The 25,564-nt window shown below is 39.6% G+C and overlaps 1 protein-coding gene across 2 annotated transcripts; it reads left to right on the forward strand.

Moving 5' to 3' along the window:
- Positions 1 to 152: 152 nt before the first annotated feature.
- PSMD10 (proteasome 26S subunit, non-ATPase 10) lies at positions 153 to 8,322 on the forward strand. Of its 2 annotated transcripts, none has more exons than XM_049767615.1 (5): positions 153 to 300; positions 3,194 to 3,292; positions 5,205 to 5,351; positions 5,444 to 5,610; positions 7,579 to 8,322. In XM_049767615.1, exons 1-5 carry the CDS (start codon positions 187 to 189, stop codon positions 7,730 to 7,732), a joined length of 681 nt encoding a protein of 226 aa, XP_049623572.1. In that variant the 5' UTR covers positions 153 to 186; the 3' UTR covers positions 7,733 to 8,322. The 2 variants fall into 2 exon arrangements, with proteins under 2 accessions (XP_049623572.1, XP_049623574.1); XM_049767617.1 differs by having other exon boundaries at positions 5,444 to 5,531; positions 7,579 to 7,676.
- Positions 8,323 to 25,564: the final 17,242 nt, after the last annotated feature.

Consider the following 25,564-nt stretch of genomic DNA (forward strand, 5'->3'; position numbering starts at 1 on the left):
CCAGAGGCGCCGCGCGAGGGAAAAAGAACAAAGGGCCGAGGGAGCTCCCTGATTGGCGGAGCGGGACGAGGCAGATCCCTGATTGGCGGAGCTCCATCGGCTCTTCGGATTGGCGGGTGGCGCCGGTCACGTGACGGCGTCCCGTCGCAGCTGGTCCTACGCGCAGAACGAGCGTTGGAAGCAAAGATGGAGGGGTGTGTGTCCAACCTGATGGTCTGCAACTTGGCCTTCAGCGGCCAGCTGGAAGAGCTGAAGGAGAAGATCCTGGCCGACAAGTCGCAGGCCACTAAAACGGACCAGGTAAAACGGTGCTTCGTCTTTCTGCGGCCATAAGCGGTTGCGCGGGAGACCCGAGCCGAGGCGTGTTGGGGTGAGCCTGGTGGTCCCCATCTCCCCCACCCCCTGTGTGTCCCCCAGTCGCCGGAGGATTTGGAATCTGGGGTCAGGAGGTAGCCCCGCAGATCTCAACCAAAAAATGGCCCAGAACTTAGCTTCTGTATTTTTCATAGTTATTGATGGGGTGCTGATGAGGTTTCTCAAAGGCTCAATACGGAGAGCCTGGTGGTCCCCATCTTCTCTACCCCATGTTTGTCCGCCAGTCGCTGGAGGATTTGGAATCTGGGGGCAAGAGGTAGCTCCACAGACCTCAACCAAAAATTGACCCAGTACTTAGCTTCTAGATTTTTCATTATTTATGGGGTGCTGACTGGGTTTTTTCAAAGGCTCAATCGTTATTAGTAGTTGCTGGGGAAAATAGCACTTTTTAGAAAATAGGTTTCTTTGCTAATCATTGTGTCTGATGAAGCATGAAGTACATGTTCTTTGAATGCCTCTTCGGTCAAAGGCAGTTTGCTCAAAGTCTATACAGCCCAGTGGACGAATCAAGCATTAATAAGCTAATCACAGAAATATATTTTTAATTACAAAATCTCTGCTCTGGGGAGAAGTTTACCTTTTGTCTTCAGAGCATAAAATGGAAGACCTGAGTTCATCTTTTTAAACAACTGAATGTTAAAAAGGTTAAATAAAGTTTTAAAAAACCCTAAATATTAAAAAGATGATTGGCAAAAAATGGAAAGTTGGCTCGCCCTTGAAAATTGAATATAATGTTTCTGAGCAAAGAAAACTTCCAGATAAAGGGAGAACAAAAATGAATAGAAGTGTTTGTTTCCACTCTCCTGTTTAAATGTTCCTGATTTTGTTCCAGTCTTTTGGAAAGATTGAGGGTGAATCCAGTAAACCAGTTATTTGTAAGATTGTGTCCTTTTTTATCTGAATCATTCTGGCTCTCCACTTCTTATTCTTTTATTCTGAATTTTACTTGTTACTCAATATGATGATGACCTTTACTTTGATTTCATTTATATTTATATTGGTTTTTAGGCCACACCAAGGAGTGGTCAGAGTTTACTCCTGGCTCTGTGCTCAGGAATCACTCTGATGGGGCTTGTGCGACCATATAGGGGACCAGGGATTAAACCCAGGCCAGTGGTGCACAAGGCTAGTGCCCTAGTGTTGCTTCAACCCAGTTTTCATTATGTTCAGATAATATTTAATAGTTTTATAGTATTGGACCAAGATTTAATAATAATACTTCTAATCCATCATGCTAGAAGCATAAAAGGCGATGGGGGCCTAGTCAAAATCAAGTAAATTAGGCAATCAGTTGTAACTGGATTTGCTTTTTACAACCTCAGCAGGTAAAGACTAAATGAAGAAAATGTGGGGATGGTAATTCCTCTTATGAGTTGTTTGAAATTTTTCATAATGATTTCACGGTGCCATTTTCTTGTATGTAGGGCTAAGATGCTTCAGTTACTGCAAAAAAAAAAAGACGGGGCGTTAAGTGGAGATAAAGAAATAACTCAGAGCTAGCACACATGGTTTGCAAGCCAGAGGTCTGGGTTGGATACCTGCCACTGCATGATCTTTCAAGTAGCAAGCTGAAAGTAGCCGCAGAACACAAATATGTGACACAAATCCCCCCAAAAGGGTCATAGGGATAGTATTGATGTTAGGATGCTTGTGGTGGCCAGTCCTGGGCACCACATTGATGTCCAAGCCTAGAGTAGTTCTGGAGGTTCCAAACACTTTTGGGGTATCCATGGTGGTCTTCAGCACAGTAGGGCCCAAGCAGCATCACATTACCCAGCCCTAACACTAAAGCACAAGTACATTTGGTCAGGTATCACTGGGAGTGATCCCCAAAACCCCTGAACACTGCTTGGGAGCCACTCCCCCACTTTTATGGGTGCCCCTTCACACACAAAGAGGAAACATGGCTAACTCCTAGTTTTTCTAAGTAATTTTGTTGCAGAAACCAGAATTGCTCTTTAATTCTGTTATTAACTTTTTGTTTTGGGGCCACACCTGGCAACTACCCGATTACTCCTGGCTCTACACTCAAGAATCACTCCTGGTGGTTCCTAGGGACTTGGGGATTGAATCTGGGTTGGCTGCATGCAAGGCAAGCACCTTACCCACTGTACTAGTTCTCTATCCCTGTGTCAACTTATAAAATGATGTAATTTCAGCTTCATTGTAGACATTTCTTCCCCATAAGACAGTATTTGTTCTTTCTAGAACATACGGACATTTCTGAGTCAGAGAGTTTGTGCCCAGCTTCACCGATTTTCAGCTGTGGGAACTTGGACACCTTGCTTACCCTGAGAGGATCTTTTAGTTTCCTCACTATAAAATGGGAATAATACCCAATATACGGAAACTTTCTTTCTCCCATAGTATTAAACGAGTTGTCTTGTTCTGCTATTCTTAGAACTAAGTTTTCTTCCCACCCCAGATTCCCATAGCTTACGAAAAACTTAGATTTCTCTCTTTTTTTATTGTTTGGTTTTGGGCCACTCCTGGCAGTGCTCAGTGGTTACTTCTGGCTCTGCTCTCAGAAATCACTTCTGGCAGGCTCTGGGGATCATATAAGATGTTGGGGACTTAACACGGGCCAGTTGTGTGCAAGGCAGATGCCCAGTTCCCTGTGCTGTTGCTCCAGCCCTTAGGTCTCTTTCTTAAACAAGTAAATAGCATGAATTAAGGTTACCTACCTGAGTTGCAGTGTGCTCTGACCTTTTTCAAACTATAGATTTATTGATCTCAGTATCAATTTCTTGCTTTTTTGTCTTAGTTCTTCTATTTCTCTTCAAGGATGTTGATATAATGTATTCTTTTTCCCTTGTAGGATAGTAGAACTGCATTACACTGGGCATGCTCAGCTGGCCACACAGACATTGTTGAATTCTTGCTGCAACTCGGAGTGCCAGTAAATGATAAAGATGATGTAAGTACTCAGAAAAGTTGATAAGTTCCCCTGTTATCTTTACATAACAAACTGGTGTTTACTAAAGCCTGAGTATTAAGCTTACAAAAATTGAAATTTTTATGACTAGGAAATTATAATGTAATCCCTGTGACCAAACACAGAAGGAGTGATTGTATTATTTTAGAATGTGAGTTTTGCCACTCATATCCCATAACTTAAGGTAAACATTCTGATTGTGGTATATTAACATGATGACCTCTAAGAAACTCCAAACCCTTTCGTTGTGTTGGGATTCAGGAGTGATATGGCCAGAATTAATGAAAGACTCGGTGAACTTTTATTTTTGGTGCTGCTGGGGAGATATCAAAACCAGTGACTCACATTTGCAGGGAACGTTTATGAAGAAGATATGCTGCATTCCTACCCTCAATATCTCTTTTGTTATATATAAAATTTTTACTGGAGTTGTATTGATTATATTATCAGACATATAAAATAGGATGGGACCTTTATATGGTTTGGGGCCAAGTCCATGGTGCTCAAGGCTTACTCTTGGCTCTGCATTCAGGAATTAATACCATGGGATGCCATGGGTCAAACCCACGTTTACCACGTGCAAGACAAGCACCTTCCTCATTATAGTCTCTCTGGCCCCCTGTAAACTTTTGCAGGGGACACATCCAGCAGTGCTCAAGGGTGTGCCCTGACTCTGCATTTGGGAATTAATCCTGGCCGTTTTTGGGGGGGGGCCATCTGGGGCGCTGGTGATTGAGCCCAGATTAGCTTTATGCTAGGCAAGTGCCCTGCCTGCTATACTATCACTCTGGCCCCTCAAAACTTTTATAGAAAAGTTGCACAGATGTTGTCTGAAGTCATATTTATAACAGCAGTGAAATAATTGAATGGGAGAATGATAGGATGCAGTAGATTATCCCTCTGGTAAAATAATATGCAGCTAGTAAAGTCATGATTTCAAAGAAAGACAGAAAATTGCTCAGTGAACGTATTTTAGTAAATAAAATTTCTAGAGCTTGCTATCTAGAACTTTACATCTTTTAAGCCCAATTGGAAAGCCAGTTAGAATTAAACTTCCATGTCATTACCCTATGTTATGGTATTGTGGCTGCTTTTCTTTTGTGTAAGTGTCCAAAATCCCTGCAGTTCTTAATGAGGAAAGAGAGTAATTTTTTTGATTCAGTGATTTTTTTCAACATCTGATCCAAAGACTGATGTAAGTCTCCTGGTATCAAAATATTGAAACTGCTGTTTCAACCTTTCACATATTGCTGTTTTGTAAACCCCACCAAAATTAGCATTAATCCTTGAGCTTCTTTCTCTGGTCTTTATTTTCCCGTTTTTTTTCTTTTTAAACTCATAGTTTTATTTTGAGACACTATGATTTGTACTTTTAAGCAGCTCTTTATGCCACCAGTTGGACTATCAGTGGGTATCTTAACAGTGAACTTACCCAAATTCTCTGTATTCAAGTTACGAGATCTGGCTAATAGACCTGGCTTTATTCAAATTGTGGAGATGGGAAACTTTCATGAATGCACCATGGTGACAATAATTAAAAATAGGAACATTTGCTGAATCAATGTGGAAGATAAAGGCAAACTTTTTTTTTGGTGGGTCAAACATTTGGTATGATGGGTTTTTTGTTTGCTTTTGTTTTGTTTTGGGACCACACCTAACAGTACTTGAGTTACTCCTGACTCTGTGCCCAGTAATTAGTCCTGGCAGACTCAGAGGTCCATATGGGATGCCAGGATCAAACCGTGGTCAGCCGCACACAAGGCAAACACCCTTACCTCTGTGCTATTGCTCAGGCCCCTATTCTGTTTTTATTAACCACAAATCTGGTCTTTTTCTGTGAGTTCAAAAACCAAGCTAAAAAACTGTTCTGAATATTTCCCCATCTTCTTTGCAGGCAGGATGGTCTCCTCTTCACATCGCAGCTTCTGCTGGCCGAGATGACATTGTCAAAGCACTTCTGGGAAAAGGTGCTCAAGTGAATACTGTCAATAATAATGGCTGTACCCCCCTGCATTATGCAGCCTCCAAAAACAGGCATGAGGTAGAGTTCTCTCCTAGAATACTTTCAGGGCGTTCTAAACATGTCTGCAAATGCACACACACCTCCTTATTGTTTTCTGCTTCACGTTCCAGATTGCTGTCATGTTGCTGGAAAGTGGGGCTAACCCAGATGCTAAGGATCGTTATGAGGCCACAGGAATGCACCGGGCCGCAGCCAAGGGTAACTTGAAGATGATTCATATTCTTCTGCACTACAAAGCATCCACAAACATCCAAGATACTGAGGGTAACACTCCTCTGTAAGTGACAAGTAGCAGTCGTTTGTATTCTAACATTAGCCCCCTTTACACTAATTCTTACCTATAATCTTAAGTATCTAACACTTAATCTTACATAGCATTTCTTTTTATTCTTCTCCGTGAAATCTATTTATGGCAAAGAAATTTGAAAGTTGCCCAGAATTAGAAAGATAAAAATGGCCCATCGTTGTGTTACCTATAAATAACCACTGATGACACTGGAGTATGTGTTCCAGTATTTTATGGGTGCATGCATATATCTTTTTTTTTTTGGTTTTGGGGTCACACTTGGCAGGGGTTACTCTTGGCTCCATGCTCAGAAATTGCTCCTGGCAGGCTCAGGGGGCCATATGGGATGCCAGGATTCGAACCACCATCCTTCCGTATGAAAGGCAAACGCCTTACCTCCATGCTATCTCTCCAGCCCCAGCATGCACATATCTTAATTTTAAATTATTTTACAACATTGGAATCGTTGGAATCATTTTATATCTGGTTCTTGTCATTGTAGTTATGTGAGTTATTTTCCTGTATCACTAAATATTTTTAAAACAATTGTCAATGGCTAAATTGAGCTCAACCTTTTGATTGTGCCGTAATTCAGTCGTTCCTATTACTTCTTTATGTTTCCTCTGTAATATGTAATAATGTTCTGTTCTCCGACTTTGTATCCAAAAATCTTTGGCCACATTGCCAATGATTATCTTATTAAAGACTCCGAGGAGTAGAATTGCTAGGTCAACAAAAACATACGTTTTCAGACTGTTGCTATATATTGCCAGATTGCTTCCAGAGGAGTTCTACACTAGTAACAGTAGTTTGGGGTGCTTATTGCCTCTTCACCAACACACTGAAAATCATCTTTTAATACATGAAAATAGCATTTCATGTTTACAGTTTACATGATTTTTCTTAAGTGAAGCATTTTCTGTTACCTATGACTAATTGTATCAGAATTAATATTACTGATTTTTATAAATTCCTTTGACTTTAAGCAAGTGAAATGTTAGCCTTCTGTCTAGCTGTTCTTTAATGCCACAAACCCCAGTTTAGTCTTCAGGACCACATTGTCCCCTAAAAGTACCTCGAAGTGTGTCCCCAACTCTCCCCTCCCCCCGAGCACTAGAATTTTCTATATAGATGAAGTCACACTTCATCTTCCACATAGGTAGACTGTCCTTTCACACTCTAAAACTAGTTAAGAGTTACTTGTGTTTTACTGTAGGCTTTTGTTTGGGTTTGGTTGGAAGTTTATTGTTGGTGATTTTCATTGAACACAGTGTCACCTGGAATTGATTTTTCATCCTCTGTCCTGACCATTTTTCTCGAACGCTTTTCTTTCTTTATTGATGGGTGCCTTCTCTGAGTCAGAAATTGAGTCATTTTAATCCACTTGAATTTCAGTTGACCTTTAAACTACTGTTTGTGGCGAGAGGGGTGCCACACTTGGCAATGCTTAAATAAGAGGTGTCTGCACAGAAGTGGATATGTTTGTCATCAGAGCACGGCAAAAAATTGCTACTCGGGATTTCCTGGAAGCTGTAAATCAGGTCATTAAGTCCTGTGCAAAATTGAGTGCTACTTCCTACTACACGACACACAGCTGAGCTCCCCAGAGATTTGTGGGCACTAGTTATCTTTTGGTTGGAATCCTAACCTCTGTAGTAACCATTTCACACAAAATTAAAGGATTTTAAAAATCATAACAAAAGAAGTACAGCTCTTCTATTACTGTAGTAGGACCAGAATTACGATTTGTGATCGGTATTATAAAGATAATTCATTAAATTTTTGTTTCAAACCTTCCCCCATGCAGCAATCTAATTAAAATGTTCATTTTCTGATTCAAAAACTTTGCCATGTTATATTACCTAACAGTATACAGTTGAGACTATCAGGAAACCCTTACCATGACATAGAATTAGTAGTGATTAATTCATAATTTCTCTTTGTGGTCCTTCATTTCAGACATCTAGCCTGTGATGAGGAGAGAGTGGAAGAAGCAAAACTGCTGGTGACCCATGGAGCCAGTATTTACATTGAGAATAAAGAAGAAAAAACTCCATTGCAAGTGGCCAAAGGAGGTTTGGGTGTAGTACTCAAGAGAATGGTGAAAGATTAAGCAGCTACTTTAAAATTCTACTTTCATTGTTACCTGGTTGTTCCTTGTATCTTGAAAACTGTTATATTTGTGTACAAGATATCATCGGTGAATGAAGTTTCTCACCTGCAGAGTCTTAGAAACATGCCGAGTACTGTTCCTGTGAGGTTACTTGTTCTAAGCTGGCAATCTGCTTTCTAGGCTTTGAATAGGCTGGAGATTGTTCTACAATTGTGGCCTATATTGCATTTGGGTTAATTTTGAGTAACTTATTCTTCACTTGTTATGGGTTCTCAGCATCTTCCTTTGCACCCCAAAAATATTTGCCCTTTTCTAAGGCAAAAATATCCCAGTCATAGTAAGCCAGTTGTTCCACCTGACATTTCTAAGTGGATTCTACAAGGTTCCTTGTTAGAATTAAAATACTCCTCATTGTATTTTTAAGCTCACTTAGAATCCTATGCCAGATATTTCTGTCTTTGCAACAGGACAGTTTATTTTGTTATAGGATGAATAAAATATTTTAAAGGACCAAATTTTAAGTTGAAGGACATGTGTGACCCAGTTTGATATTAATAAACATTAAAATTAATAAAAGAATGAAAATGATAGCCTGTGTATTTTTTGTGATCTATTTATAAAATAAAAGTATTGTCTTTTAAAGTATTAAAATATGCATGTTAAGCTACCCTGTTTTAAAAATACCTTAAAAGGTATTTTATTGCCTGAATCCCCATGAATTACAGAGTTCCAAAATTATTTATGATTGGATTTCAGGTATACAGTATTCCAACACCAGCCTCTTCACCATTGTCCCCAGGTTCCCTTCCACTCCCCCAGCCTGCCTCCAGAGCAACACTTTTTTCCTCCACCATTGTCTTCATTTTCCTTTCTCTGACCTCTCCCCTTGACCCACAACTGACACCAGTGACAATCCTCAGGCTGAAGACTAATTCTCCTGCTCTTTGTTCCTATTGCCTTTGGCATGTATTTCCCTACAGTGCTCTTAGATCCCAACATTGCGTTGATATAATTTGGTGTCTGTCCCCCTCCCTCTGACTAATTTACTGCGCATTGTATTCCCCCATCCATGCACACATGAAGCAGAAGATGGACTTTATCTTTTCTTATATCCAAGTTGTAAGGAAAACCATTTTATCAGCATGTGAAAAATGTATCTTGATTGGTATTTCAGAGGCAAAGATTGGAAAAAACCTCCCAACATTCCTTTGAAGTTAAAGTTAGCAAGATACTCAAGTCATAAGTCCTTAGTACCAAAACATTAGCTCTCGAATCAATAAATGAGGTTTACACTGAATCTAAAATCTTTTTTTTTTCTTTTAAAAATAATATCTTTATTTAAGCACCATGATTGCAAACATGATTATAGTTGGGTTCAGTCATAAAAACGAATACCCTCCTTCACCAGTGCAACATTCCCACCACCAATGCATTTTCTACAATCAATGTCCACAGTTTCCCTCTTGTATCTGACCTTCCTCTATGGCAGACACATTTTCTCTCTTCATCTTTCACTCCCTCTCACTCTCTTACTCTTTTATACTTAGCAGTGTGGTTTGCAATATTATTCAATTGGTATCATGTATATCACTTTACCACCTTTCTTCACTAGTTCTTGTCCAGAGGGTTCCTTATCAACTATGATTTTCATAATGATTTTTTTCTCTATACCAACTGCATTTCTCCACCATCTTTTGTGGAGAGCTTTCTATGATAAACTGGCCCTTGTGGCCCTCATTTATAGTTCCTTTGTGTATTACTATCATAGTATTTTTTAAAGACACATATATTCCACATCTAAGTATGTCTGTTCCTCTCTCTCTAATTCATTGAACTCAGCATGGTATTCTCCATATCTCTCCATGTATGTGCTCATTTCATGATTTCATTTCTCCTAATATATTTTCATTTAACTTTCAATGAGGAAAGATTTAGAAAGATAAAAATTGTTCTTCATAGTAAGGTAAGGAAATATTTTTTGAGGATTTTTAATAGATAGAGAAAGAATTCATTTGAATTAAAATACACTATTTTCACCATGCCCTGAAGGGATTCTGGCCATTGAGAATAGAATGATTAGTCTCTATTTCATTTCTCAAAAAAATCTTCAGGAAAGAAAAACTCAGAGAAAGTTATTTTACATTAAATAGGATCTCTAAGAGTATGGGGAAAATTTCAGATAGGCCTGTCCAATCTAGAACTCTGTATGTGATAAACTTATAGACACACTCAACAGCAGACCAAGATCAGTAGAGATTGATACTAACAATATCAGGCTTAAGGGGCTAGGCTTCCTTGACTCAGAAGCTAAACCAAGAGCATGCAGAAATAAAATAAAAAGTTAAGAATAAGCATGAATATGATTTCTTTTTTAGAAATGTTTATAGAAAAAAAAGTAACAAATATAAATGAGTAAAGATGGCAGTCCCAATTAGGTGACTAATGGCCTGTCTATCAGGGGATATTTTAGAAAAAGGAAATGTAAAACGTTCTCCTTTTTCATGGAAGATGAGTAAATTTTATTGAAAGCCAGTATAGAATGTTACAAATTTTATGAATCTAAAATCTTTAAAAATTGTAATTATCTGAATTGATAATGAAATGTGGAGTGGAAGGATATTAGTAAGTCTAAACTTGATCTTAATTTAGGGAAACATGATTCTTAGTCATAAAATCTAATTAACTCCAAATGACTTCAATTATGTTTTTAATTTGACTTATGCAGCAAAAATTGACAACTTATCCAAGAGAGTCCACAAACTTGCATTTAGTTTTGGGTCAGCATCTTAATGATCTGTTTAAATGAGTTTGTTAAACTCAAGCTTATGGATAGATAAACACTTTAAAAATATTTCAGTGTTGATCTTCAAATACTAATGAGGCATCTAGGCATCTTAGGGTACTATACCTCACTGTATGCCAGGGAAACACTCTTTCCAGTAATTTTGGTGTGATTAAAGAGAAAATGTCTATTAAGGCCTGATGGGATGGAAAGATAATAGCATAAAAGTTAAGTGTCTAGGGGCCGGAGAGATAGCATGGAGGTAGGGCATTTGCCTTGCATGCAGAAGGACAGTGGTTCAAATCCTGGCATCCCATATGGTCCCCCGAGCCTGCCAGGAGCAAGTTCTGAGCGGAGAGCAAGGTGTAACCTCTGAGTGCTGCCAGGTGTGACCCAAAAAACAAGCAAAAAAAAGGTGGTTGTCTAGTAAGACATTTTGGTATGAGGAGATAGTATAAATGTTAAGAGGCTGAGGTTACCTTTCAGCTATGGCAGGACTGATTTGAAAGCCCCACACCACATGTCCCCCAATAATATATTTAAATAATTAAAATAAGAAATTTATTGGCTTTGTGTAAAGGAAAATATCATTTTTTTTCTTTTTTTTTTGGTTTTGGGATCACACCTGGCAGAGCTCAGGGCTTACTCCCGGCTCTACGCTCAGAAATCGCTCCTGGCAGGCTCGGGCGGGGGGGGGGGGGACTATATGAGATGCCGGAATTCAAACCACTGACCTGCATGCAAGGAAAACACCCTACCTCCATGCCATCTCTCCAGCCCCATCGTTTTTCTTTAATAAACAAGACAGAACCAATTTTCAGGTAACTGATACACAATTTTTATGCTTTTTCTTTGTTTGGGGGCCATACTTGGCAGTGCTAAACCCTGAACTCAGGAATTACTCCTGGCAGTGCATGGGATACCTTATGGGATGCCCGGGATTGAACCTGGGTCGGACAGTGTACAAGACAAAGACCCTACACACTACTATTGCTCCAGCCCCGGTTGATTGTACTTTTTTTTTTTTTTTTGGTTTTTTGGGCCACACCCGTTTGACGCTCAGGGGTTACTCCTGGCTATGTGCTCAGAAATCGCCCCTGGCTTGGGGGGACCATATGGGACGCCGGGGGATCGAACCGCGGTCCTTCCTTGGCTAGCGCTTGCAAGGCAGACACCTTACCTCCAGCGCCACCTACCCGGCCCCTGGTTGATTGTACTTTTAAATGAAGTGACTTGTTAACCGTATTTAAATCACAGGTTTTATTAACTAAGAATATTGTCACAGATGTGGGTCAGGTTGTTTCCTGTTGGTTTACAACTCAAAACTTGGTTTCACCCAAAACAAAGCTCACCCCTGGTTTCTTTATATCTATTTGTTTACAACTTGGTTTTACCCACAACAGAGATTCTCCTACTTGTTTGTGTCTTAAGCAAACCTAGGCAGGATTTGCTCACGATAGGCCTTCTGTCCTTACTCCCAGGCTGGGGTTGGTCTCTGTGCTCCATAAAACTTCTAGCAGGCATCTTCCTCTCCCTCCTATCTGCTCCCCCTCTCTCCCCCTTCCCTCTCTGGCTCCCTCTTCCTCTCCCTTCCCCTCTCAGTTTTACAAGACAGATTGCTACTCAGCCATGAGAGTTTTTCACTCTGAGCTTTCTGTGTGTTATTTCCCATGTGACCCTTGCTCCAGACCTGCCTTCCCTGGGAAATAGGGCATTTGAGGCCATTACAGTTATCTATTCCCTGTTAGAAATTAATATAGACTAATTCAAGAGCAGCATGTTTTATACTTCTGAAACGAACTCAAGAAAGATAATATGCATTACAAAATTGACTGTAAAATGAAAAATTTACATAAATTTACATTCTAAAGTCTGTTAGAGGGAATTCACAATTTCCTGAGGTCCACGGGAATCTAAGTAAATTTGCATTTCATCATCTAAAGCATGACAATTTAGGAATTATTTTTGTTTTTCATTTACAAGTTTTATTTGCAGAATCATAATTGACAATATTATTCATGATAGGATTTCATACATACAAGGTTCCAATACCGCCCCCTCCACCAATGTCTGCTTCTCTACCATTGTCAAATGTACCCCTTAACCCACCCCCACCTCCTCTGTCATCGCCCTACCATGGTATGCTTTGTTCTGTAGATCAGTTCTCAGGCTGTGCTGCCTTTGGCCACTTGTTATTCCCTTACTATGTTTCTTTATATCCTACAAATGAAAAATGAGATGTCATTCTTTGACCCTTAACTTTTATGGGCTGAATGCATGCTTTGCACTCAAGGTTTTTTTAAATATATTTTATTTTATTAAAACACCTTGATTACATACATGATTGTGATTAGGTTTCAGTCATGTAAAGAACACCCCCTTCACCAGTGCAACTTTCCCATTGCCAATGTCCCAAATCTCTCTCCTCCCCACCCGACCCCCGCCTGTACTCTAGACAGGCTTTCCAGTTCCCTCATACATCGTCATTATTAGGACAGTTCAGAATGTAGTTATTTCTCTAACTAAACTCATCCCTGTTTGCGGTGAGATTCCTGAGGTGAGCTGGAAGTTCCAGCTCTTTTCTCTTTTGTGTCTGAAAGTTATTATTGCAAGAATGTCTTTCATTTTTCTTAAAACCTATAGATGAGTGAGACCATTCTGCATCTTTCTCTCTCTCTCTCTCTGACTTATTTCACTCAGCATAATAGATTCCATCTACCTCCATGTATAGGAAAATTTCATGACTTCATCTCTCCTGACAGCTGCATAATATTCCATTGTGTATATGTACCACAGTTTCTTTAGCCATTCCTCTGTTGAAGGGCATCTTGATTGTTTCCAGAAAAATGCTCCACATCACTAATCATCAGGGAGATGTAAATCAAAACAACTATGAGGTACCACCTCACCACAGAGATTGGCACACATCACAAAGAATGAGAACAAACAGTGTTCTCGGGGATGTTGGGAGAAAGGAACTCTTATCCACTGCTGGTGGGAATGCCATCTAGTTCAACCTTTATGGAAAGCAATATGGAGATTCCTCCAAAAAGTGGAAATCGACCTCCCATACGATCCAGCTATACCACTCCTAGGAATATAACCTAGGAACACAAAAATACAATACAAAAATCCCTTCCTTACAACTATGTTCATTGCAGCACTATTCACCATAGCAAGCCCCTTAACTTTTAATTGCGCTCAGCATGATACCCTCCAGTTCCATCCACATAGAAACAAATTACATATTTCCTATATTTTATGTTCTTGTTCTCGGCACTGTGGTTTACAAGCCTGTTTTAACAGGATTTCAAGCATAAAATGTTACAATGCTCCCATTTACATTAGTGCCATACAAACTCAAATATGTTGGAGTCAACTTAACTAAAGATGTGAAGGACCTATACAAAGAAAACTATAAAACCCTGCTCCAAGAAATAAGAGAGGACACACGGAAATGGAAACACAACCCTGCTCATGGATTGGCAGGATTAACATCATTAAAATGCAATACTCCCCAAAGCATTGTACAGATTTCATGCGATCCCTCTAAAGATACCCATGACATTCTTCAAAGAAGTGGATCAGGCTCTTTTGAAATTCATTTGGAACAATAAACACCCTCGAATAGCTAAAGCAATCCTTGGAAAAAGAATATGGGAGGAATTACTTTCCCAAACTTTAAACTGTATTACAAAGCAATAGTTATCAAAACAGCATGGTATTGGAATAAAGACAGACCCTCAGTTCAGTGGAACAGGCTTGAGTACTCAGAGAATGTTCCCCAGATATACAATCATCTAATTTTTGATAAAGGAGCAAGAAATCCTAAATGGAGCAAAGAAAGTCTCTTCAACAAGTGGTGTTGGCACAACTGGCTAGGCACTTGCAAAAAAATTGAACTTAGAGCCCCAGCTAACATCATGTATGAAGGTAAAATTCAAATGGATTAAAGACCTTGATATCAGACCTGCTACCATAAGGTATATGGTACAACTCGTAGGTAATACACTCCAGGACATTGAGACTACAGGCATCTTCAAGGAGGAAACTGCACTCTCCAAACAAGTGAAAGCAGAGTTTAACAGTTGGGAATATATTAAATTGAGAAGCTTCTGCACCTCAAAGGAAATAGTGCCCAGAATACAAGAGCCTCCCAATGAGTGGGAGAAACTATTCACCCAATACCCATCAGATAAGGGGCTAATATTCAAAATATACAAGGCACTGACAGAACTTTACAAGAAAAAAATCATCTAATCCCATCAAAAAATGGGGAGAAGAAATGGACAGACACTTGGACAAAGAAGAAATACAAATGGCCAAAAGGAACATGAAAAAATGCTCCACATCACTAATCATCAGGGAGATGCAAATCAAAATAACTATGAGGTACCACCTCACACCACAGAGATTGGCACACATCACAAAGAATGAGAACAGGCAGTGTTGGCGGGGATGTGGAGAGAAAGGAACTCTTATCCACTGCTGGTGGGAATGCCGTCTAGTCCAACCTTTATGGAAAGTGATATGGAGATTCCTCCAAAAACTGGAAATTGAGCTCCCATACTACTCAGCTCTACCACTCCTAGGGGTATACCCTAGGAACACAAAAATACAATACAAAAACCCCTTCCTCACAACTATATTCATTGCAGCACTATTTACCATTGCAAGACTCAGAAAACAACAAGATGCCCTTCAACAGATGAGTGGCTAAAGAAACTGTGGTACATATACACAATGGAATATTATGCAGCCATCAGGAGAGACGAAGTCATGAAATTTTCCTATACATGGAGGTAGATGGAATCTATTATGCTGAGTGAAATAAGTTCAGAGAGAGAGAAAGACACAGAATGTTCTCACTCATCTATGGGTTTTAAGAAAAATGAAAGATATTCTTTCAATAGTTTTCAGAGACAAAAGAGTGGACGGCTGAAAGTTACAGCTCACTTCATGAAGCTCACCACAAAGAGTGATGAGTTTAGTTAGAGAAATAACTACATTGCGAACTATCATAACAATGTGAATGAATGAGGGAAGTAGGAAGCCTTTCTAGAGTACAGGCGGGGTTGGGGTGGCGAGGAGGGAGATCTAGGACATTGGTGATGGGAATGTTGCACTAGTGATGGGTGGTGTTCTTTACATGACTGAAACCCAACCAACTTGTTTGTAATCAAGGTGTTTAAATAAAATATTATTAAAAATTTTACAACTGGGACCAGAGAGATAGCATGGAGGTAAGGCGTTTGCCTTTCATGCAGGAGGTCATCAGTTCGAATCCTGGCGCCCCATATGGTCCCCTGTGCCTGACAGGAGCAATTTCTGAGCCTGGAGCCAGAAATAACCCCTGACCACAGCCAGGTGTGACCCAAAAACCAAAAAAAAATTTTTTACAACACTCCCCACATTTCCCTGACCCTTATTCCCCATTACCTCTCTTTGTCATCTTCCTCTACCCCTTGATTCCTTTCTTCTCTGCCCATTTCCTCCCTATACTATGGGGTCAAGGGTAATCTAGGCATCCCCCTTCACTACATTTCACATTCTTCTCCAGTTAATTCGTTATACCATAACTATAAATGAGATCATCCTGTGTTCTTTTGTTTTTCTTCACCCAACATATCTTCTGGTTCAATATAGGTAGCAGTGGATTATATGGTTTCATTGTTCCTTGCAGCTCCATAGTATTCCATTGTGTATATGTACCATGTTTCCATCATTTATACCTGTCATTGGACATCTTGGTTGATTTCTATAAAAGAATAAATTTCTGCAAAGAATAAAAGTGTGTCTGTCATTTTGAATGAAAACACAGGACCAACAACATTGAAATAATGAAATCCAAACTATAATCACCAAACTTTACAACTTGCCTGTCAAGGTAACAGACTGGGCTGTTAGAAGGGAACATGAGTACAGTGGTGGAGGGATTAGTGTTAGAACTTTATAGGCCTAAAACTCTGTTGTATTAATTATTAATGAAGAAGACCTAGTAGTGAGGATGGATGGTGAGGCCTTTCTCAGCCCAGCCCTGCACCTGCAGCTCCTTACCCGCCCCCCCCCCCGTTCTGTAGGTGCAGGGTGATGGCAAAGAAATGATTCACAGCAGTGAGATGAAATTTCAGGAGACATCCAGCTTTATTACAAGGCCCTAACTGCCATGTGCATATTCTTCACATGGCCTCTAAGCTAAGCAGCCTCTCCGAATCCATTCTGTTTCTGATCTCCTTCCTTGCTGCGTCTGCCCCCACACCCCCTAGGCCACTCTTAATTACCAACCACAGACCCCCCCCCCAGCTGTGGGAGGGTCTCACTATCCAGGTAATATTAGTATTTGGCTTTTGGGAGGGGTAACAAAACTCAACTATCAACAATTTTCTAAATCACTGTTCTTTGAATTTTTATGAAAAGAAATTGCAACACATCACCTTCCAGTTGAGTGTATGCTTCTACCATTAACACATTGTCTTCTTTCCACCACCACACTTCTGTGGCCAGCTTCATAGTAAAAACCAGGACTTTTGACTTCTCAATTTCTCAACCATACCAATTATAATGAACTTATTCCATAATTGTATCTGCTGCCTTCTATTTCCATATCATGTCATACTTTCATATATCCAGTTCAGTCTGTTCTCAACTTTGCTCTAATATGAGAACTACGATCCTTGTTAGTTTATGACACTACATTCATAGTTTTATTGACTACATAAAATGTAATGCAGCTGTAATGTAATGCTCATTTTTCTGGGAAGAGGATTCTGTAGTTTTAGCATATTCTCAGTAACTTCACAAAAATTTAAACCCTGGATGCTAATGACACTCCTTAATATCTATAAAAAGCAGAGAATGTTCATTTGAAAAGATAGTTACACACCTATGCTCATTACAGAACTTAACATTTTCATTTTGCTAAAACACTGACTTATAAAGTTATCCATAGTTGAATTTTAATCATACAATGGTAACCATCAGAGATGAGATGAGCCTGTGCTGTGGTATCTGTAGGGGCCTCTCAGGTAAGACTCTGATGAAATATCTCAATCTTTTTTATTAGAAGAAGTCCAGGAGTCTATGACAAACCCCTAGGCCAGGAGAGGAGAGATGGGTTTGGGATCAGAGTAAGGTCATATTGAGGTAAATGGAACACGTATACAAAGTAAAGTCAAAGGATACAGCCAAAGGTAGCCAAAGATCTATCCAAATCAAAGAGAAAAGCTGTAGCCAAGAGTAGAATTCAATACAATTGCTGCTTCAATTGTCCTTCTAACTACCAACACCTCTAGGCCCCAACTCATCGTCCCTGGGGGAGGGGTTATGATTAAACCAGCAATCACAATTAAGATCTTACTTTAAGGGATGGACCTCTTTTATGACTGGCTAGTGCAGGACTGATGTTGGAGTAATACAGTGGTGTAGGACAAGAGTAATACAAAAAGTCCCACCCTCCGTGCCAACTTCTCGCACCAGTGTTCCCTAGTTCCCTCCTCTACCCACATCTGCCACTTGACAGACTCTATTTTCAGTTCTGTTGTTAAGGTTTATATCTCATGATTCCAGTTTGTTGACTCTGATTTGGATAATCAGGTCTATCCACACCAGTAATGTACCTGTGTACCTTTACAACGAATCCCCACTATTTCTCATCTCTTTCTCTCCCTTTCCTCCACTCTCTTTCCTTACCCCTACATTGTGGGGCTAAGGGTAATTATAGGTATCCCTCCTTTTAAACCAGTGCATTCTTCTAATTATTCTAAATACTACATATAAGTGATATCCTGTGTTTATCCTTTGTCTTCTGGTTTCATTTAACACAACGTCTTCCAAATTCCATCCCTGTTGCAGCAAACTGCATGGTTTCATCATTCCTTACAGCTGTGTAGTACTTCCTTGTGCATATATATGTATATGTATATGTATATGTATATATGTATATATATATATTCGTCTGTCTTTGGGCATTAGGTCAATTCCAAATGTTAGCTATGGTACTGAGTCCTACATTGAATAGTGGTGTGCATATGTCCTTTTTAGTGATTTTTTTTCTGTCCTATGGATAACTACCTAAAAGTGGGACTTCTGGGTCATATGGCAATTCAATTCTGAGTTTACTGAGAACTCTCCATACTGTTTTCCAGAGGGGTTGAGCCAGACAACATTCCCACCAACATTACATGAGAGTTCCCTTTTCACCACATCCCTGCAAATACAGATCACTCTCAGTATTTTAAAAAATTATCCATTTTAATTGCAACAGAACTCTCTTGAAGATGTGTAGTGACCACCTGCCCAGGATTGGTAGGGGCAAGTATCCTTTTCTATTTCTCCTGGAGTCTGAGGTCTGCCACAGCTGCTCAGGAATTTCTGAGAGAGAGAGAGAGAGAGAGAGAGAGAGAGAGAGAGAGAAGTAAGAAGGGAGAGAGAGATCAAAATTCACTAGAGAGAGGTGGCCAGGGAGGCCTGGGTTCAAGAAAGAAAGATAGAGGGATAGACACAGAGCAGGCAGCATCTTGCTGATGCTTTATCCCCCACCCACCCCCCCATGAGCTGACAGGTGCTGCTCTGGTCACTCTCCTGGACCGGTCAACTATCCAAGCTTTTCCTTTTGTACCAGGCATGACAAGGGGGTGTGCCCAAGGGGTATATCAGGGGGCGTGTCTAGGTCCAACTGTAATTACAGTGGGGGTATCCAAGGGGCGTGTCCGAGTCCAACTGCCATTACATCAACAGAGATCAACAAACTTTCGACAGTGCTGATCAATGCATCTTTTAAAGCTTGCATTTGAACCTTTCGTGGATGCTCTGCCTCAACTATTGCTGGGTCTTTTAGCCTTCATGGAGCTAAGAACTAAACAATTTGTACTATCATATTTCAACTGGGATTGATATTTTGAGTGAATTTTTTTGTCTTACAAGGAAAAGATTTAATAGTGAACAGAGACAGATAAAACAGTTTAATAATATTCATGTATTTGTTCCTTATATTGTTGATGATGAGCAAAAAAAAAATAATCAGTGCCAGTGTTTAAGGGAAGGGCATTTTTTGAAGTCCTTTTCTTCTTATATACTTGCCCCAGTATTTTGCCCCAGTAAATTGCTCCAATTTCCAATAATCAGAATGTTAAATGTGGATGTAAGGCACCAGTATAGTTTTTTTCCCATTTCTGTTTCTATTTTATGACTTAAATTTGACTGCACCTCTATGTTCTTTTGTTATAATAAATTTTAATTTAATCACCATGAGATAAACAGTTGCAATATTCATGACCAAGTTTTAGTCATCCAATGTCCAATTTTTTATTAAATTACCATGAGGATACAGAGTTAAAATATAGTTGATCGTTGAGTTGCAATCATACAATGTTCCAATACCTATCCCTTCATCTATTTTATTTCCTCACATTTCCCTTCAGTCCCCCACCACCATTCCCAGACTGCTTCTATGGCAAACATTTTTCTTCCCTCTCACACACATTCTCTCTCTTCCTTTTAGGCACCGTGATTTGCCAAACTATTACTGAAGGGCTATCATGCATATCAGTTTACTTCCTTGTAGTTCCCAGCTCTTTTACAGAGTGATCAATACCAGCTATTATTTTCATAGTGGTCAATAGCCGGGGCCCTTCAGATATAGATTTGGAACCCATTGAGATTGTGACTCTAGCAGGGCCTAATATCATGCCTGTCAAATAGAGCCTCTAAAAGGAGGCACCTTGTAGTTTAAGCACCCTTTGCCCCATGGGGGAGAGGGAGATGAGTCCTATTAGAGCAAACATCTGGCATGTCACAATGGATCCCACCTCCTGTGCTCTCCTAGCCACATAAATCACGTTCCCCTAGTCATAAGTCACGTCCCTCGGGTCACATAAGTTACATCTGCAGACCTGACATGGTGCACATACATCTGGCCAATAAGGCTACACCTCTCTCTTTGTTGAGCTTCCTGTGCAAGTAAATTCTCTTATCTGGTGGTGGGAATGTTGCACTGGTGAAAGGGGGTATTCTGTTTATGACTGAAACCCAACTACAAACATGCTTGTAATCATGGTGCTTAAGTAAAGATTTATTTTAAAAAATTTAAGAAATTCTCTTATCTGTGTGACTGTTTAAATCTTCCTCCCTGATAATAAAACGAGTCCTCTCACTGCAGGGGCTCCAGATTGCTTTTCTTGGGACATCTCCGATTCCTGGGTCAACCTAAGTGAGATCCTGAAGTTGCCCAGAATCTAACCCAAGCCTACATCTTTTACAGCTGTCCTCTTTCTGTCTTAACTGCAATCCCTGTGGGGTCTTAGCTTGCATTTTGCACAAGAAATCAGACTGTCGTGGGAAAAGTTTCATTTCAGCTACATGTTGTCACAAGCAGCTTCTTGAATCTTATTGAGTCAGCTGAGCCTTTTTCTGTTGCTTTCCCTGTCACTTTTATTAGCCAGAGTTTAACATAAATCAACTGAGGGTCAGGATTGATGTAATTAATGGTACTTATACTAATTAATTCAGATAAGGTGAAAAAAAAAACTAAAGTGATTTCATATGTGTATGACAACTATTCCCTCCCATCGTTTCTATTGTCTTTGGGTTTATTCTCATACTATGTTGTTTTTTTTTATGTATTCTGCAGATGAGTGCTATCATTCTGTCTGCCACCCTTTCTGATTAATTTCACTCAGCATGATACTCTCCATATCTATGCACATATAGTCAAATTTCATCATTCCATTTATCCTAATAGCTATGTACTATTCATTGTGTAATGTGCCACAGTTTCTTTATCCATTCATCTGTTTACACTTAACGTTGTTTCTAGAGTCTGGCCATAGTGAATAGTTCTGCATTGAGCATAGGAGTGCAGATTCCTTTTTTGCATTCTGTTTTTGGGCCACTAGACTATATTCCTAGGAGCCATATTGCTGAGTTAAATGAAATATCTAGTACTTTGAGGAATATCTATATTTTTCCAAAAGATGGGCCACTCTACATCCTTATCAGCACTGGGTGAGAGTCCCCTTCTCCCTGCATTAGCATAACATTGGTTGCTGTTCTTTGTGATGTGTGGTGTGATTTATGGTAGTGTGAGATGAAATCTCATTATTGTCTTGATTTTTATTTCCCTGATGGATGATATGGAGTTAATGTGCATTTTGGTCACCTATATTTCTTCTTTAGGGAAATTTCTTTGAATCTCTATGCTGCATTTTTTGATGGGGTTGGGTATTTTTTGGCTAAGCTCTAACAATACCTTAGATATTTAAGTCCTTAGGTGGCATTGGGTGAATAATTTCTTCCATTCCATGTTCAGTCTTTGTTTCCTAGCTATCATTTCCTTTGAGATGCAGTCGTTTCTTAATTTTATGTATTCCCATTTGTTTATCTTTATTTCCACTTACTTGGTCAGTGGTTTTTCATCCTTGAAGATGCTTTTAACTTAAATGTCATGGAGAGTTCTACATACATTTTCCTTTATATACTTTATGGTTTCAGGTCTGGTATCAAATCTTTAGTCCATTTTATTTGACTTTTGTACATGGTGGTAGAAAGAGGTCTGAGTTTATTTTCTTGTATGTAGCTGACCAGTTTTCCCAGAAACACTTGTTAAAGAAGGTTTCCCTCATAATTTTTGTTTCTTTATCAAAAATTAATTTACCATATACTTGGGTATCTGTGTCAAGATATTCAGCTCTGTTCCATTGACCTCAGAGTCTATTGTTATTCTAATATTATGCATATATATACATATCTAATCACTATATAAGACCATGGTTATAAACTTTTTCATAGTTGATTTTCAGTCATACAATGTACACTAACCTTCAATGGTGCACATTTCCTGCCAACAGTGTCCCCAGTTTCCCTCCCACCCATCTTCCCCTGCCTCCCCATGAGGCAGGCATTTTACTTCTCTTTCTCTCTTTTTCCTTTTTTGACACTGTGTTTAGGACTATTACCAATGAAGCAGTAATATGCCTTTCACTTTATCCCCTTTCAGCACCCAGTTGTTGTCCAGAGTGACCAGTTCTAATGATCATTTTCACAGTGGATTGTTTACTACTCTAATTGCATTCACCACCCTTTGTACCGGCATCCTACCATGGACTGGTCTTCCTGGTCCTCATCTCTATTGTCTCTGGATACGATTACCATACTATCTTTTATAGTTTACATCACACAAATGAACAAGATGATTCTATGTCTGTCCCTCTGCCTCTGATTCATTTTACTCAGAATAATCTCCATATCCATCTATATAAGCAAATTTCATAAGTTCATTTTTCATAATGGTTGCATAGTATTCCATTATATAGATGTACCACAGTTTCTTTAGCCACTCATCTGTTCTCAGGCACTTGAATTGTTTACAGATTCTGGCTATGGTAAATAGTGCTACGATGAACATAGGAATGCAGAGGGCTTTTTCTGCATGGTGTTTTGAGATTCCTAGGATATATCTTAGTTTTTTTTGTTTTGTTTTTTGTTTTTTGTTTTTTTTTTTTTTTTTGGTTTTTGGGCCACACCCAGTGGTGCTCAGGGATTAATCCTGGCTGTCTGCTCAGAAATAGCTCCTGGCAGGCATGGGGGACCATATGGGACACCGGGATTCGAACCAACCACCTTTGGTCCTGGATCGGCTGCTTGCAGGGCAAACGCCACTGTGCTATCTTTCTGGGCCCATATCTTAGTTTTTTAAGGAATAACCATATTGTTTTCCAAAAGGCTAGACCAATCTACAATCCTACCACTTTATTTATGCCCATATTTTTGCCAGCATTGGTTGTTCTTGTTCTTTGTGAAGTGTGCCAATCTCTGGTATGAGATAAGATCTTATTGTTGAATACCATAATATTTTAATTACTACCACTTTAAAATTTTATTTAAAGAAAATGCATCACATAGTTAACATCATATATCATAATACATTTATTTCTAAATAAGTGAAAGCAAAGTTATTGAAAATAAAATATAAATAATAAAATGGAAGAGAAAAGAAAGATAGAAAGAAGAAAGAAAAAAAGAGAGTACTGTAACAAGTACATTTTTGAAAATTATTGTATCCTAGTGAAGTAAATGATACAATGGCAAACATTTTGGTAATCTCTTGTTGTTAGCTGCCCATTCTGTTAAATTGGGGTGTTCCTTTAAGGAAAACAACATCCAACAAATAAAATTGTCCAGAAATTCAAAGCACTATTCCTGATACTACAACTTTTAGGGGTATGTACTCAGCTGTCAGGCCTCCTTGAAGAAGGAAGATACAGGGTGAGGGTGGGTGACCATCCTTGCTCCCCAAAAACCCCCAAATCAGCTTACTGAAGTCTGATCAGGAAATCATAGAGGGTCATTGACGAGACAAGCCATTGGGGAGATGGTGATTCTGGGTGATTGAGGCTGTAAAAATGGCTTCAGCAGTGCAGGGCTTGACCTGCCCTCAGACCCAAGATGGCCAGATTTCTGCTGCATGGGCCAGTGTAGTCACAGTCTTTCACAGGCTGGTTTATATCTCGTTTGAGAAAGAGTATGAAGCTGGCCCACTTGAAAAATGGTAACTACATTTGTGGCCACGTTTTGCTATACAGCTGCCAGGCTTCCAGAAGAAAGAAGATAGGGGAGTGTGTCCACACTCACTCCAAAAAGCACTGGTGATATCACCCCAAAAAATGGTGTACCTGAAGTGTGGTCAGATCAATGTCCTTGAACGGAATTACAGAGGATCATAGATGAGGCAGGGCCATCGGGGAACATGGATTACCCCTGCTCGATGGTGGCTGCCGATTGCTGGAGAAACTTTACTGGACTCTTGGCTTCTGCTGCCTTTTGCTGAACCTCTCCTACTGTTCTGGACCTAACATGAATAGTTGGTACCCAGAACAGGTGGTGAACACTGATCCTCTGGGAAATCAGAATTGTGATCCTGTAGATCAAAACCATGATCTCTTCTTGGATCAAAGTCCTAATCTCATGGTAGATTAAAACTATACTGATCTCTGATATTTAATGAAAGTCTTTTACTCTATTGTATGTCTTTCAAAGATGAACTGTTATTCATGTTATTAGTGATGATGACACGTTGGAATATAGATCTCAAATAATGATGAAAAGAAACTATACTGGACTCACCAAGTTACTGAAAAATATTATCCATCTGCCCCTCTCATGCCCACACCCCTAGTAGGGGAGATCAGACCAAATTTAACTGTGAATGTTCCCCTCTCAGCCCCTCCTGTGCCTATGCCTAAAAACGAGAGCTCCTCCTGTAGGATGTAGATCAAATCCAATAAAATGTTACTCCTACTCCCCTACTACAGGAGAATTCCATCAAACAAATACCATTACAGGGGATAAGTATCTTTCCAGTTGAAACTCTGGCTCAATTTCAAATCCTAACTAGGGCTAATAATATGCCAAATACTTCCAATGGAAGCCCACAACCCAGAGACAATTGCTTCTCCTGAGCACGATTCAAACTCCAGTACCTCAGGTGATGAATCAGTTAACATCTCTTTATACTTAGAGTATTTGTACTTTATACTTCGAGTCTGAAAATTCTCTCCTGCAGCATAGGATAAGCTCAGAATCCAGAAAATATTGGCCTTGTGAGTTTCCATCTTACCAGGGGTAAAAATAAAATTTTATAACCATTTGAAAAAGGCTTGTGGTACTCATGGAACCACTTCTCCATGTTGTAAGAAATAATTAAATGGCTGAAGTAAAAGTGAGCTTTGAATCTCCCAAGATTTTCAAACAGTAGCTAGTTTATTCATAAGCCCTTCAAACACTTGCAGTGATGAGCCAAAGCCAAACTGCACAACCTAGACGGATCTGGTCTGAGACAGTATGGGGTCCGAATCATCTGTGACATGCTGATAGGGGAGGGAGGCAAGGAAAAGCAAGCAGGCTACCCTGCCTCATACCATTTTAACACATGTCTGAAAGATAGTTTGGGGCACATGGGAGAGGATTGGTGTGGATGCAGAATTCAAGGGCAACTACAAAACAATTCCAGGAGGTTACAAAACATTATTCCCAATAAAAAGGAAAATTGATAGATG

Source organism: Suncus etruscus, chromosome X (assembly GCF_024139225.1).
Source record: "Suncus etruscus isolate mSunEtr1 chromosome X, mSunEtr1.pri.cur, whole genome shotgun sequence".
NCBI classification, from domain to species: domain Eukaryota; kingdom Metazoa; phylum Chordata; class Mammalia; order Eulipotyphla; family Soricidae; genus Suncus; species Suncus etruscus.

Excerpts from the sequence above, each read along its gene's own strand:
- PSMD10 (XM_049767615.1), top strand. The coding sequence starts at position 187 with ATGGAGGGGTGTGTGTCCAACCTGATGGTCTGCAACTTGGCCTTCAGC. Across the intron at positions 3,293-5,204 it reads CAGTAAATGATAAAGATGAT|GCAGGATGGTCTCCTCTTCA; the intron begins GTAAGTACTCAG and ends TCTTCTTTGCAG. Across the intron at positions 5,352-5,443 it reads CCTCCAAAAACAGGCATGAG|ATTGCTGTCATGTTGCTGGA; the intron begins GTAGAGTTCTCT and ends TTCACGTTCCAG.